Raw genomic sequence first — 16,249 nt, forward strand, 5'->3', positions numbered from 1 at the left:
AATTCTCATTTTGTGGGGAAATTAGGGGTAACTGGCACAAAAGCATGATGCTTTTTTAAATTAGAAGTTACCCATAAGAGTTTGATTGATATAAATTTGACATATTAAGAAAGGATATTTTTCTTACTCCCTTACATCTGATCTACTCTCCGGAGCGGATATTTGTGTATGCATCATCAACCGTACTGGCAAGCTGAACTGTCAGCTGCTGCACAAGCCTTCAGCCGAGTACCAACCAACTCCACACAGGCACCCGGAAGGCACCAAAGTCAATTTAAGAAGACAACATGAACCGCTTTAGGACTTCAAAATTTAAAAACACAACTCCCAAGATCGCCAAGACAGAGGTGAGTGTTTTCAGATTGCTCCTATTCTGAGTTAATCGCTAAATTTTTGGCTAACAGGAGCTGTACTTGTGTTTTGGGTTACCGCTTTAAAGGATGTTCTGCATCGCACCTGGAAATCTAGATAGAAGTGTTGAAATCAAACTGCACATGCATTAGTTTAATGTCCCTGATGCCATGTGATTGCAAAAATCAACAACGCTAGGCTAACAATGTAGCTAAACAACAGCATGCAGTTGTGTTTTTCTTATTGTTATTGTCAAACAAGCTATGTGCGCCTGCTGAATGTAGTCACTTACAGCAGGTCTAAATGGGACTACTATCATTTGCTTTGACTTGCAGCCCCTTTCCTGTGGAGTGATATTATGTAAGCCCCTGCCTGTACTTTAGTGAAGCAGTAAAATGTCTGGTATGCTCTGAGAATTCTGTGTAGCTGGAAGAGGGGGGAAGACTATTCTATGCTCACCCTGAAGCCTATTTCATATTAGACGGCACGTTCATTCAAATCAGACATTTAGTACAGTAAACCACATGAGACAACTTTGCCCTGTTCAACAATTAGCACCTGGAAGTATAAAGTTATACATATAGTTGGGTTTTACAGGATTTACTATAAGGAGAAAAAACACCTTGTGCCTTGATGATCTATGTTGGACAAGTGTGTGTACTGTCTTGTTTTATGAAGTAAGAAATGTATGATGTGCAACGCAGAGGATTTCCACTTCCTCAAGGCTTTAAGAAGCACTTAACACACACCGCTAGATGCTTCCTGTTAGTTACACTGAAGATTTTTCATTCTGCTGATTGTTGTCTATGAAGCCCTACATGCCTGTTAAAGCATAGCATGAAATACAGTAAACTACAAATGAAAGTTATGTATGTATTAACATTTTAAATTCATGCTTTTGCACACCTAGGAATGGATCGGCAATGTTCATGGCGGTTCCATCTTCAGCCAGGGAAACCACATCAAAGCAAGCTCCAAACTGGTGGTTTTTAGTACAGACCAGGCTGGTATGTTTGTCATATATGTATGTAAAAATAAAACATGTGTAACACGCTGAATCACACCACAACAAAATAACCTGCAGTATAATAAAACATTTAAACTGTGTTCTTAGCACTCACTTTGGCAACTATTCAACTAAAAAAATGTGTTTACAGGGGGAGGTATGCTGGGCTTGTCTTCAGTCAAACCTGGGACAGATGGCCAGTGGAGAGTGACACATATTTCCTGTCATTCAGGTAGTTCAAATATGATGTTTGAAACTTTAAAGCAATTTCAACATAAACAATGATACAAAGAGTGTGTTTTTTTTTTCTTTTGCAGAACTGGTGTGTGATATGGATTTCTCCCCATTTGACGAGTGCCTGCTTGTGACATGTTCTGGAGATGAAACTGTAAGATCTAGGGTTCTCCTTTTTCAATCCTGTTGCACTATTTCAGTCCAGTCAACTTGCACTTTTGGTTGCAGGGAGCTTCATTTGTTATTTAAACCCCTCTCAAAACTCTCTAAATTCAGCACTTTTAGCCTCACCTACAGACTAAAGTGCACAGGCATTTAAATTTATTGAAATCTGCTGAGTCTGCAGATTCAGACTTTATCACTTGTGTAAATGTATGTGGATCCTTTCCAGAAAGGATGCTGACCCACAACTTTTTACTGTTGGAAGTTTGGTCATATTTAACAGCATAGTCTGTCGTGAGCTATTAATTTATACCAGTATTACAAATCATACTGTATTGTTAATGTGTTGTTAACGTTTTGCAATAGGTCAGCCATATTTGAGCATTTACATATTTTTTATATTTATAATCCTTTGTAATTATACATATATTCACATTTTTAAATACTCATTTTAACCCAGTTTTTTTTGCAGTATAAACAGTTTATAAATATTTCCCGTGTTTCTTGTTATACAAGAGTTCTGGCATAGTCTTTTGAGGTAACACTTGTTTACATGCAGGCAAAGCTGTGGTGTCTGTGTGATCCGGAGTTGGAGCAGCCGTCTGAACCAGAGCTGACCTTACATCCAGGACAGGGCAAACTGGAACTGGTGCTGTTTCATCCCACCTCATCTGGGCTTCTGGCGTTAGGGGCCACCAACTCGCTGCTCCTTTGGGACACCAGTCGCCAAGATGCCCCTCTAGCAGGTACAAATCACTGTTACTGCATGCTGCAACATATAGTACTTATGCATATCACAAATCCAACTTGTGTCTTCATAAATCATAAACTGTGAATTTATGTTAAGTGTGAAATTTTCATTTATGTTTTCTCTGTGTCTTATTTGATTAATTTAATCTGAAAATGTGTTTTTCCACTTACACAAGAGACTAATTCAGGCCTAAACATTGCAAAATGTTCTATAAACATATACAAATGCATAACTGACTGGCTTAAAAGTATTTATTTAACCTACTTCTTTTACATTGGAGAACTATCTGAATTATGCTACCTACGTTTTTCAGCCCTGTGGCTCTGTCTAATTGCCGGAGCAGCAGAGGTAATGTTTTTGGTTTGAGTACTGGTCCCAGTCTCCCTGAACTGGCTTCAGGATATAGCCACTATCCTCTGGCCTGACACCTCCGTCCCGCACACAAGCACTACCATTTTACCCCATCCCATGAGAGCTGGCCTGGCTGCTGCTGCTCACAGTGCATCTGAACCTTAACACTCTCTCTTTACTACCATCTCTTTACATCACTCAGGAGTGAGATTGAGGCAGTAACCAAGACTTATAAATGTTTGTGTTTATGTCTTGTGTATTTGGTCTGGTCACGTGTGTGCGTTAGTGTCAAAAGTTTCACATCATTATATGATTGTGTGTTTTCATTTCAATTTCACTGTGCAGTAGGCACATGATGTTTTGTAATTTATTCATACTTCACCTTCATCATCTACAGAGGGAAAGTCCTGTTTAAACTCTGCTTCATCATGCCTTTTCTTGCATTTTTCACTTTTTTAACCCTAAATTGCCCTCTCACTGTTATGTTATTGTATGTTATATATAATTTATTATTATTATTATTATTCCTAATGTTTAACCAGATGCACTGACTTGTTTTATGCATCATGTAAAATAATTACATTTCTGTACAGTTCTGGAGAATCACAGCGATCAACTGCAGAGTTTGAGCTGGAAACAAGATGGTTCACTGCTGGCTTCCTCCTGTAAGGTGAGCAATTTAGCTATTCAACAATTTAACTATTAAAAAAAGGAAAATAATAAAAACAAGTGAAAACATTTTTAAGTAAGACTACAGGAGAACAGACTTTCTCCATCACCAACCATTCTCTAAGTGATCTAAATGCATCATTTGATTTGTATTTGAATGCAAGATATTTCAAATGTTTGTATATTTAAACATAAATTAATATTTAAAGTTGCATCTTTATTTCTTGAGCTATTATCTTCATTTACCACTAGATGGCGTCACCATCTTAAGCTCCATTGTAGGGCTGCATTGAAGTTGACTTCTCCCAGTGGACCCTGTATTTGTTCACATGGAGATTATTTCATTAGGAATTAAATGGGTTAATAATCATTAAAGGGGTGGAGATCAAATCTCAGATTGAATAAGGACTTGGTGCGTAATAAAGGGAAAAGTACTGAAAGATTGTTGACATGAAAGGAATAAATGGGCTGCTTGGTTTAATCCAAGAATAATGGTGTTGTAGACCTTGGCTTTAGTGATGGTTTTCTGTTGTTTGATTGTATAGTGGTGCTTAAATTTATATTACATAACTATACTTTCCACTTAACCTATTCAGCCTACTAATAATCTACAAATCTAATAACAATAAAACACATTTTATTGGATTACAGTTTATTGAAAATACATCTCGAAATCCCTTTTGCACATCTTGGCCTTGTATAAATGTTTTGTATGAGTGTGATATCAGCATTGAGTGTCCCAATGCATAATGTAAACTATGTATTATAATTATATTTTATTTTATACTGTCAACAATCACATTTATTCCTTAATAATAAAAGTGCACATTGAGTCCTGGGATAATATTATACAGTTTTCCATGTAACTCTATTAATGATCTAAAACTATATTTCCTGTCCTCTCTGGTTGTCTTATTTTAATAATAGTATTATAAAAGCCAGAAGTACAGATGCATATGCTATGACATAGTGTACTTCCATAGCAACACATAATGACGTTCTTCAACTTGAAGTTCTATAAACATTTAGACAGAAAAATAACCAGTTGCGCACACTTATTAGTTACAACTGTCTGTTCAACTTCTTTTGTTTGTCTTTGCGCTGACAAGGAACAAATTACTACAGCCCACCGTCACGGACTGCGTCCAGGATGTGGTACTTATGTTGACAGGTTAATCATCATTGCCAAAGTTACTGCCAGTCCAAGAATCAGTCCACTGAGGCTTGAGAGAGGTAGGCACCTGACAAACAGCGGGGGGAAATCTGAACCAACTTCATAGCTTTGGGGCCCACTCCAGCCTTTACCCTGTCCAACTCTGCTGGTGTCATTTAACCTAGCAGACCCCCTTCAATCTCTCCAATCTACCTTATTAAAGCAAATAGGGCCTGCTAGCATGTGGGTTCAATCCTGCTGCTCCCCCACCCTCTGCTTAAGGTAAACACGGGCATGGCGGAGGGGATGAAGGCAGGACCACCACCTCATAGAGCAGGAATATGACAGGCTCAAAGAAATGTGTATTTATGGCATACTTAGAAATAGAAAGGGAGCACGACTCTAAAGAGTGATCCAAATGTGGTGTTGGATCATTAATGACCAGCAGTCCACCTTAAATTTCGAAATAAGTCGACATTTGGAGGACGGAAAGTGTACGTTTTTTTGTACTGCCAACAGTCTTTGACTTCAGTAACCGTGGGATACTGGGAAAAGGGCACTGGCAACTTGTTATGTCAAAAAGTCAAGAGGGCTGTCCTCCTGGATGGACATTCCCAGCGCCTGTGTGTGTCTGTGAGCAGAGCTGTGTGCTGCAGACTAACAGTGAAACTTATTAAGAGCAGCTTGTGAATGAGGCTCCACTGGTGTGATTAAACAGCTGCTGCCTTAGCACACATCACGGCTCCCACCACTACAGCCTTCAAACTTTATGACACGAGGTGTTTGTGTTCACAGGAGCTATTGTCATGGGGCTAAAAGTGTGTGAGCATGTTTTCTGTTTGTGCTTATGGATGGGGAGGCAGGTCTCTGTGAGTAGACCCTCATCTAATTGTTTGCACAGCCTGATCATTTCCTTTCCTACACTGATAGAGTGCTGAGACTCTTAGTGCCGTGCATTTGACAGGACATGTACCTCAAGATATGGTTGGTTGTCTCAACAACAGGCCTCATAGACAAACACAGTGAATAGAAACTATTTATCTTACATATATTGCATTATGGACACAATAGCCAGCCATCATTTAGCGGCACCCTCCTATTTTTCCTGGTGTGGTCCTTGAGCCTCTGGCTTAGGCCCAGGCCCGTAAGGCCTGAAATGATTACCTTGAGCTTTATAATTGTGGGTGGGCTTCACATAGACACAAATGGATAGCAATAGGCAGTGTATTAGGAAGCAAAGCAAACCAATTATCTGTCTCATGAGTGTGGCTTACCTTAAGTTTGCTCAGACAAAGAAAATGCCCAGGCTAATAATTGACCTCAAACAGCTGTGGTCTATATTTATATGTACAGCCCTTCCCTGTATAGGTCAGGGTGCTTGACAGTGTCCTGATGCACACCTCCTGATTGCTCTTGACATGTATATGTACGCTAAGTGTGCGCCTGGTCTAGTCTAAACTTTATAGCTGTTATTCACTATCAGCCAGTTTGTCAAGCCTCTGCTGTGATCTTAGTCACAGGCATATTGAGTGGCACTGCTGCAGACACACACTGATCCCATTAGGACCCATTTCCTCTCAATCACACAGGAACTGCTCTGATTGGCTGCTCTGATAGATGCATACTCATGTTTGCACTAGCCAGAGTTTGAAATCTTAAGGTCACAGCGTGGTCACTGGATTACATCTGTTAAGGATGAGTCAGATGGATCTGATAACATGTGAACTGGGTTTATCTGAGATCACACTAAAATATTCCATTAACCCTCACAGGGATTATCTGTTAAATTAACTCTTATAAATTATGTGTGAAAAGTTTGTGATGTTGGTGTTTTTTGAAAAAAAAAAGTTTGCTATCTGTTCCAGGATAAGATGCTGAGAGTATTTGACCCCAGAGCCCAGCTGACTGCGGTTCAGGTAAGCCCACTGTATATATGCAAAAACAAGTATATATCCCTCCTATAGCTATTCAGGACACAATATCGAAGATGGTATGATCTAAAGCTGAAATAAAACACTTGGGGACCCATCTCCAGATCTAGGATGTGGTTCAAGTATTGTGAATATCTGAGTCTGGTCACCAGTTACTTTTCCTCCCCCGAGTTCAGATCTGCGTGATTTCCCCTTGATTTCTCATCCACCAACTGTACAGTGTAACAGCTGAAGAAGTATGTTTTTAAAAGTGGCTACATCCCAAACGATAAATTTGTTCCAGTTTCTTTATTGCCTTACGCACTGTAGAGTAGTAAACAGGTTGACTGTGCTATTCCACCTGAGTAGAGATTCATCCACTCTTGATTTTTGTGGTAGTGTCTGCCCTTCTCTTCCCACGAGTGCCCGTCCTACAGCTACTGCGACCATGAACCTCTACCAAAGGCAACAGTGTTTGTCTGTTTATAGTAAAAGGGAGTTGAAGGGAGGGTGTGTTGCCAAAGGCTGACCAGTGACCAAATATTCTCGTACTTTATCTTTTATCTCCCTGGGCGTTTTCCATATTGTGATTTTTCAGCCCCCCTTACATGATTCAAAGATTATGACAAAATGAAAAATATTTAAAAAGGCGATCACTTTCTTTCTACTTCTGTCTTCAAAGACTTTACTTATAGTATGTTGTACCCATTCAATATTCTGATTTCTTTACTCGATATACTACGGTAGTTATTGTAGAAGCATTTATATCTAACAGTTAGGAATTAGATATTTTTAGGAGAGAGTAGAAAAATATTTCAATTATTTTGTAATGATTATAGATATTTGCAATTCTCAATAACAATAATTATAAAAGACGCATTGCATATTAACCTGTAATGCAGCACACTTTGCTCTAAAATAAACAGATAAAATCCATATGATTAAGATAGGATTGTGCCTAAAATAAATTAATTAAATGCTTTAGGCTTAAATAACAAAAATGAGCTGAAGATTTAATAATGCATATAGTGCTGTCAATTTCAAACTCAATTTCAATACTAAGGAGTAGACTTGATACTCCATACAGATTCTGATACCACAATGATAATAAAAACACTCTTCATTTAGACAATATAATGTGATTTTCAACATTAAATAATCTTACCATGGTGTGTTATATCTCAGTTGTCCAGGTATGTTCCATAGTGGTCCATGAGCGTATACTAGTCTGTGTGGCCTTATACTTGTTCTGATACAGCTCAGCATCATCAAAGGTTCCTTTCTGTCCTGTGAATGTGACGTTTTAGTATCAGTATACAGTTAGAATTTAACACACATACACACACACTCACACATACTTAACTGGTTTTAATTCAGACAGGCATTTTTAATTCTAACTAAACTATTTGGAAGGGCTGTACAAAGTATTATTCTGTTCCTGTTCCACAACTAATTCAGGGATAAGATGGTGGCACGCCCATTTGATTTTAAAATTCTTAAACCAGGTCCATCAGCTCTATCAGAAACATCAGTATCGTGTACATAGTTTCCTCTGTGCCACATGTCCAGCTCTGTGCCCTCTTGCCACACATCTGTCTGTGTGCTTGTGTTGACTTAAGTAACCTAATCCTGTCGGCCGGCTCCTCTACTCTGTTTGAAGTGGCTGTTTACATCAGGTGTTCCCGTGCCGATGTCTTTTAAACAATTTAGTCTTTGATGCCTAGTCTTTGGTGTCATGCAGACTCTCAGGCATCCATGCCAATAATCTAGAAGTATTTATTGTGATGATATACTGGTGGACAGGCAATTTTTATATTTTTTTTATGTTTTCTTTGCACCTCCCTGTATTTTTGTCTCCTCCTTGCCCTTTCTTTAATCCTCATAAAAAATCTGGACAACCGAGGCCTGAATCAGCACACCAGCTGGCCCCGTGCAAACAGCCCAACCACCTCAAAACCCAAGAGACTGAAACATCATCAGAGTTGTTAAATGGTTTTGGATTGCGTTGGTTTGGGGGCTTTTTAAAACTCTGTGGAGTAAAATATTATATTTTTGTATTCCAGTTATAAAGGAGGTCGTCATAGAGGTAGTTGAAATTGTAGTTGTGGTAATCTTTGTGGCCGTATGGCAGTAGTACGAGTAGTCTATGTCTGTGTAATCCTTCAGTCATCCAGGTCTGATCCATAGCAAAAGCCAAAAGTTAAATCTGTCAACTGGACAAAGCGTTGTAGGAATGAAGACGAATCGCTGCTCATCCAAGCCGATTCTTCAGTTATGGTCAGATTGCTGATGGACACTGCCTATTGTCTATCTAAAGGGAGGAGCTAACTATACTGAAACTGGAAACGGCATTTGTTTACAGCTTCTGTGTGTAGGCTTGTTCAATTGAGCCCAGTTTCAGTGTGATTAGCTCCTCCCTTCAGATAGATATAAGGCGGTGTCTACCCATAGTCTGACCAGAACTGAAGAAGTGGCTTGGATGAGCAGCAAAACCTCTTCACTTCTACAACTTTTTGTCCAGCTGACAGATTTTACTTTTGGCTTTTACTATGAGTAGTATAGGAATAGGAATATGCTATAGGAGTAGTAAAGGAATACACACCATACTCATTACCAATCTTGATACCACAATGACAATTAAAAATACTCTTTAGACAATAAATCAACATTTCAACATTAAATCATAGTACTTTCTATGTTGCATAGTGGTCCATGGGAATATATTAGTCTATGTGTCTTATACTTGTTCTGATACAGCTCCAGATCATTCTAAAGCGATTCAGCAAAGGTTCATTTCTGTCCTATGAATGTGACTTTTTTAGTATCAATACCTGCTCTAGATTCAATACTTGCTTTAATATTGATTAGTATCTGATTTGTGATACTTTGGAAAAGCCTATGTTGTACTTCTATCAATTATCTAAAACAATATTGGTATTAGTTTGTTTTTGGACAGTCTCACTCTATCATAATTTAGCGGTTTGGCCTTTGTCCTTTGGTTGTGTGTGCCTGATGTGTGGTTTAACTTAAGCTCTGCGTCCGTCCCTAGTTTACTGCTTTATGAGCCGTAATGGCAGGGGAAGACCAGTGCAGCCACATAATAAACAAAGAGGCAGAGAAGTGTCCAAACTGTTCACATTTGTAGCCTCGCTTGTAGATCTGTTAGCTTCTTGTATCTTGAGTGCCAGCCAGTTGTGCTCATCAAGAGAAACCACAACTTTTTCCTCTCAAATTGTTTCTGGGAAAGTTGTCCCAAGAGCTGCAGAGGATTAGAATAAACCACAGTTTTTATTTTTCAGTGAAGTGAAAAGTCATATTTTACAAAAAGCAAACATGCACCTGTGTAGGGCTGGAACAAATGATTATGTAAGTAGTTGACTAGGCAAACATTTATTTCTGCTGTAGATTGAGATTTTTAAAATATAATTTTATGGTGACTGAAGGTTCTAGGTAGAGAATGTTTACAAATAAAGATTATTATTGATGAAAATCAACAATAGTTTATTCTTTTATTGACATTGTTTATGTTTTTCTTTTTAATAAAAGGTATTTTGTGTTTTAGAGTCTGTATAATCCAGTGAAGCGTTTACTGGGTTCTAAGAATAGATAGGGTCTTGCCAAAAGATGTGTGCTCATGTTAACATAAACCCCCAAGTTGTTCGCCTCTTGGGTAACTCATTTTGGTCTCCCTGAGATTAGACTCCCTTTCCTGATAGAGTATCAACAGTTAACCAGTCTCCTTAGCTGAATATTTTCTAAGGACCCCTGCATATGCATCTCCTCTCACTTTAAACAGTGATATGCAGATGCCAGAGGACTTACCCTAACAGTCTGGTGTCCCTCTTCCAGGTTGGTTCTGGTGGGGATAAGTCAAAGGTAACTCCTTAGCATCACTTCTTTCTGCCTTGCGGACTCTAGCCCCAGTGAGAAGTGTACACTAAAATTACTTCTCTAAATTTGGGCTCATTGACTATTGTACTAAAGAGAGGCAGAAAGTGCACAAAGACCTTTATATATTTATAGATTTATTGTGTACAAAGAAAGAAGGTTTACAGTTTTACAGTTTAGAAAGCAATCTCTACAATTTTGCAAGGTATATCCCTGCAATCTACTGATGTAAGAAAGTAACATCAAAAGAACATGAGGGCACTGATCACCTCTCTTAGTATCAAAAGTCATGTTTCTGGAGTTTATCCTCCTTGTTTAAAGAAGGCGTCCAAACATCAAGTTCGAATAACCAAGGACTGTGTTATGCACCTCTGTCCCAGAGAAGAGCCCAGACCCTCAATCTTACAACCCTAAGGTCCCTAAATCTTAGGCAAAGCAAAACATGTGGGTGACAGTCCCTTTAGCAAGCAATGGGCCAAGTATGACTTCAAGGACATTGCCAACATCCTGTTGTAGGTCGCTGACGTGGTGATCAGGAGATATCTTGTCTCTCGCTGCTTTTCTCCATCAGACATACCATATTAAGACAATCGTACATCTTTTCTGCACTTTTGCACTTTCCAGGTGAGGCTTCGAGTGAAACCACAGCCTCCCTCCATGTCCGGTTAGAGCCAAAATGGTTTGCACTCACCATGGTTTGAAGTTGCATTGCCTGTTAGGACCACAGGTTGACCAAAAGGGTATTTTTTGCCTTGTATACAGCCTCCATATAAACATATTATTTCTAGATTTACACAATGTTTGCAATTTTGAGTTAACTTCATATGAACCATAGCACATTATTGAATTAAGTAATATGAAGGACAAAAAAATCACATTCTAGAAATTAAGAAAATAAATAAATGTATTTATACAAATACAATACAAAATATGAAAATTATTTATAAATCAAAGAACAAAAATGTACATTTTAACAGCAAACTGAGTTCCACCAATTGGCCTTTTTAACACCAGTAAATTATTACAGTTATGAAAATATGATTGCAATTATTTTAACAGTTGAATAGTCATCTTTAATAATAATTATTATTATTACTATTCATTGTTGCACTTGAGCTTGCAATAATTATACCAGTAGTGAACATGATGCTCCACTGACTGTTGCCGTCTCCGGTTCAGACCGAGCAGCCACATGTCCACTGTTGTCCCTCTCCGTGCCTTAAAGTGTGTTCTGCCTGTCTCATCCATGTGACCAGCTCTGTACTGGCTCCTGCTTGAGCCAGGTGGGGTAAATTTAGCCTCTGATTATAGGCCTTCCCTTTCTGTATTTATGGGAAATAAGAGTGCAGGATAATTGAGGTCTTTGGACAGTACTAGCAGAAATCCTCCATCTGTAATCAGTACAAGTATGTGTATGCAGACTGCTCTGTTTAGGCGGTTCACATAAGGAGAGGGTGCATTACTCCCACTACAGTATCACATTTGTTTTTCTCTATCTGGTTTGTCTGTCGTCTTTTAAAATTCAATGTTGATTGTAAATATAGAATATCCACTGTATGTTTTTGTCATTTGGTACTGTCTCAGACAAGTAGAAGGAATCAATCAATCTGTACTTTATTCTATTCTAATACTTCAACAAATGTTGAGGTCTAAGTAAGCCTCTTTTCTACTGGCATGGTTTGCTTGGGGCCACCTTGGAGCGGGTCTGTCTGGTGCAGCTCGCTCCAGCTGACTTGTGTTTCCAATGCTCTGAGCAAGACTTTGGGTCCAGGGGCAAGGGCTCTGCTACACGAGACACTGACATCACCCAAACATAACTCATATTTACCTAATAAGGAAAATATAAATCATAATTGTATGGCCAATCCCAGTGATTCACAAAGACATTTAGTAATTTGTAGTTTGTGGTGCTGGGAGACAAGGCTAAAGCTAGCGTAAGCACAAAACTTCTTCCGGTTTACTGTCAGCTTATTCTGTATTTATTTAAGTTCTCTGCACCTCTGTGCCAGGTTTTAGCATTTCTTTATGTAATGCATTGGGTTTGGCTCACATTCAATGCGTTTTGCACTGTAAGTATAATGTGTTGGATCTTCATACATGAATGGCGTGCATCCACAAACAGGAAACAGCTGTTGCATTAGAGCTAGCTTTGTTTTGTGGAGCATGTTGGCTCAACATTTAAGCTACCATAATTGGAAATACAGCGGTTTATCACAAAATCAAGTCAACGTTTGGTGAGAAATTATTATTTTATGTCTATATCTGCTAAAATCTGCTATATCTGCTTTTTACCGTCTTGTCTCTTGTTTGGTTGTTAACTATGCGTGGAGCCACTGTACCGGCCCCAGACCCCGCTGTCAGCTAGTACCCTCCTGGATCCACTTGGGACCTCTCAAATGGGGCGATACGGTTTACTTTGAAGCACACTGGTATGGGCATTCTAGACTATATCACTGAATATTTATATATATATATATTTTCCTGGATTCTGTTTGTGATATCCCTAAACTGGCCTCACTTTGTCAAATGAGTTTTCTTTAACATTTTTATGCAGTACAGTCCACTCTTGTCTCCACCCTATTTTATGTACTTTTTAACATAGCTCCAATTCTTTAGAAAAACAGACATGGTTAACCTACTCCTCAAAGAACAAGGTGTTTTTGTGGGCACAGGACACGTGCCTTCACTGTGTCATCTGCCTCTCCAAACTCATCCTTTTCATCTATTCCTAATGTCTGTGTTGTTTTTTGCTGAGTGTGTGTAATTTTGTCTTTTGTGTGTGCTTTAAATTACAGTGCTGAAAATACCCCTCATAGTTTTGGGCCCACATTGGCCCTACAGCCGAGGATCTGTGGTCAGTAGCAGAGGAGGGAGACAGGAAAAAGGGAATAGTTCGTTGGACTTGGGGGCCAGATTTGGACTTTTTCAAGCTTGAGCTTCTGCTGCTTCGGGTGAAATTAGAGAGGACCTTGGGTTTGAATGGTTTGGATATCAGGAGGGAGCACTTTGGTCAGGCCAAGGGAAAGCACAGCCGTTTTGTTACTAGCATAGATAGTACTGCGCAAAGTCCTATTTTTAACAAACAACAAAGGTATATTAATAAGCACAAATGATGCACAGAACTCCATAGACAATCTTGCATAGTTTTCTACTAAGTAATAGTTAAGCTCTAGCACAAAATTATGTCAAAATTTCTATGTAAATTAGCTTCTATATTAGTTTCTAAATCTTCTGAAAGACAAAATAAAACAACTACAACAAACAGTTCATTATAAGATGAGATGGCGTAAGAAAATTGACAATGGGCATATAGTATTGCATATTAAAGCACTCTGTTTCAATGTGTTTAGCACCTGCTTTGAGAACCTTTTTATAATTTAACCTTATTCGACTGGTCTCTGTGTCCAGACATAATATACAACACTGATTCGTCTGTGCTATCTATGCGCCTGCAGACTCTAATTGGAAAAGTGTGTATTTGGTCAGTGAGTTGGATGTACCCGCTCATATTTCTCATTACAGGCAGAATAAACCAGCAGCAGCAGCAGGCATGGCAGTGTTTAAAGTACCAGTGTGGACTCTGGCAGGCAGCACAATGAAGCTCTTTGACCATGGCACAAGTGTTTAGTTTGTCTCACAGATGTAAGCCCAGAGGGGCAGTCGTGAAGGAGCAGCATTCACAGAGGTGACGGGAAATGGAAAGAACTCATTTTCTGAGTGTTAGTCTCACAGGTACTTTTGGCTCTGATGCCAGGTTTGAGTAAATGTTTAGATGGCATTTGATTGTACATGTTTACAAGAAACAAATAATAATACATTTGGTTAACATTATAATTCAAGAAACACTTGAATGTCTGAGTGCCTGTCTTGTCTTGAAGTAATTAAATTATGAGTCAGTATACTCAAAACTCTAAAGCTTATTTATTTTTCATAGCTATGTGATACATTTCCAGCACACAATGTTGTCTTTTCAGTGTTGCTGATAGTTTGTAAGCAAAGATGCGCTTTCAGTTAAACTGAAGTCATCCAAGCCCATGCACCATCTACTATATTCATACTGTATAAGAATCAATACCACAATAACAAGTGATTCTTGTACTCTAGAATTTGTCTGTAAGAAAATATCCAATAATATCAATATTTTTCTTAAATATGCCAGCCTTATAAGATGGGCATCTTGATGTAATACACATAATGATATAATAATCTTAATGCATGATCTGAACATTAGAAAAAAATCCCAATTCAATTCTTAGCAATTATTTTTCCTCACTGAGTCACAGTTCTTGTCAGAGCTTTTAATACTTGCCCCAGCCATGTAGTAATGTTTAAAGTTTTGAAGAATGCATAATAGTAACACCTCATGGATATGTAGTCAACATTGTGCAATTTGAAACATAATGTCAATAAAGGATCATAGCACCGTCCAAGAATGTGTCAGTCTTACTCAATAGTGGACTTTTAAATTCCAGATCCAAGCTGCCCATGTAAACCAAAAATGCTACTCCTTTTCTTTTTCTTGCCGGTAAGTTTATGTAATGGTCAGTGTGTTGTAATATCCTCATAAGCCAAACATGCAAGTACACACTCTAACACACTCTTTTTATTCGGATGAATACTAGTCATTATTAGAGCTTGTTATGTCCCAAATGTATTGTAGTGAAGATTAGTAACTCTCAGTATCACTGTAAAACGTGTGTCAAAGTTAGCAAATAAGGTAACATACAGTTCTTGGTGCCAGTCTCAGGCATACTGAAATGGAAATTTTGGATCATGGTAAATGTATTCTAAATCAAATGTGAATTACTGCCAAAATAAAAGATAGAGAGTAGTTTTGTTTTGTTTTTGAGACATATGAGCCTTTAACTTTCAACTTTGCTTAATTATAGCTATATTTTACATCAGTTTCTTTATGGTACTGTTGTTTCATCCAACCACCTTACTCAGTGCCTCGAAGCTGCTTCTTTCTCCATCAAACCCTGCTGTGCTCTGAACCTGGTAACAGCCAAAGTATAACCAAGCCCAGATGTTTTGGCACCATTTTACTTTTCCTCTTAGTTTTTCTCCACTTTCTCTCCATCCTCCAGCTACCACCGCTTTCCTCACTGGCATAGAGAGAATACAGAGTCCATGTTGGCCAGTTTCAAAAATTGGCTGGGCCTTGGGGAATATTTCATGATGCATGATTGGGGCTTTGGAAAGCTCTGTAAAACAGTGGCACTAAATCTTATGTTTCCGATCAGTGCAGTTTCTATAGTCAGCTAATGATCTTTTGCTATGTTAACATTGGCAATAAAAAGGGCTGTTACAGAATGCAATGGGTAAAATGGTGTGGTTATTTGGTCTTATTGAAGAAGTCACTTTATTGATCCGTGTGCAAATAGTTAATGGCAGTAGTGTCATCAACAAAAACTCATGTGACCCTCGATATGAGGTGTTATGGCATTCTTTAGCATATACCAGGCAGGCAGCACAATGAAATAAAGTAGCCATAACAGAGGTAAATATATTCAAATCAAATATTTATTTTAGAACACTTGTATAATTGATTTATTAGCCTTTGTCAAAGCCAAATTTGTGCTGCCTCAGCACTTCTAGTAGTGAGTATTTAATATATTGGCAATTTTCTTCTGTGTTTGATCAAAGTTTACAGTATGTAGTACAGTAAGACCTCATTATAATATTCTTAAAAGCTTTAGTTAAAAGGAAATTGTTAACATGTGAAAGAAGTTTCTTTATAGATTGATTGAGCATTTTTACTATTGGTTTTGGTA

At 38.3% G+C, this 16,249-nt stretch overlaps 1 protein-coding gene across 3 annotated transcripts in view; it reads left to right on the forward strand.

Annotated features, from left to right (window-relative positions):
• The first annotated feature begins 162 nt into the window (after positions 1 to 162).
• Positions 163 to 16,249, forward strand: part of LOC117375553 (mitochondrial import inner membrane translocase subunit TIM16-like) — a 100,446-nt gene continuing 84,359 nt past the window's right edge. For 2 of the 3 annotated variants that reach the window (XM_033971874.2, XM_033971873.2), the window contains exons 1-7: positions 163 to 347; positions 1,262 to 1,358; positions 1,509 to 1,589; positions 1,675 to 1,745; positions 2,313 to 2,499; positions 3,449 to 3,525; positions 6,543 to 6,593. In XM_033971874.2, the coding sequence (XP_033827765.1) occupies positions 288 to 347; positions 1,262 to 1,358; positions 1,509 to 1,589; positions 1,675 to 1,745; positions 2,313 to 2,499; positions 3,449 to 3,525; positions 6,543 to 6,593 (624 nt within the window). In that variant the 5' untranslated portion in view covers positions 163 to 287. The remainder of the gene's footprint in view (positions 348 to 1,261; positions 1,359 to 1,508; positions 1,590 to 1,674; positions 1,746 to 2,312; positions 2,500 to 3,448; positions 3,526 to 6,542; positions 6,594 to 16,249) is intronic. The other variant, XM_033971876.2, reaches the window with a different exon arrangement.

This window comes from Periophthalmus magnuspinnatus, chromosome 8, assembly GCF_009829125.3.
Source record: "Periophthalmus magnuspinnatus isolate fPerMag1 chromosome 8, fPerMag1.2.pri, whole genome shotgun sequence".
Lineage (NCBI taxonomy): Eukaryota > Metazoa > Chordata > Actinopteri > Gobiiformes > Gobiidae > Periophthalmus > Periophthalmus magnuspinnatus.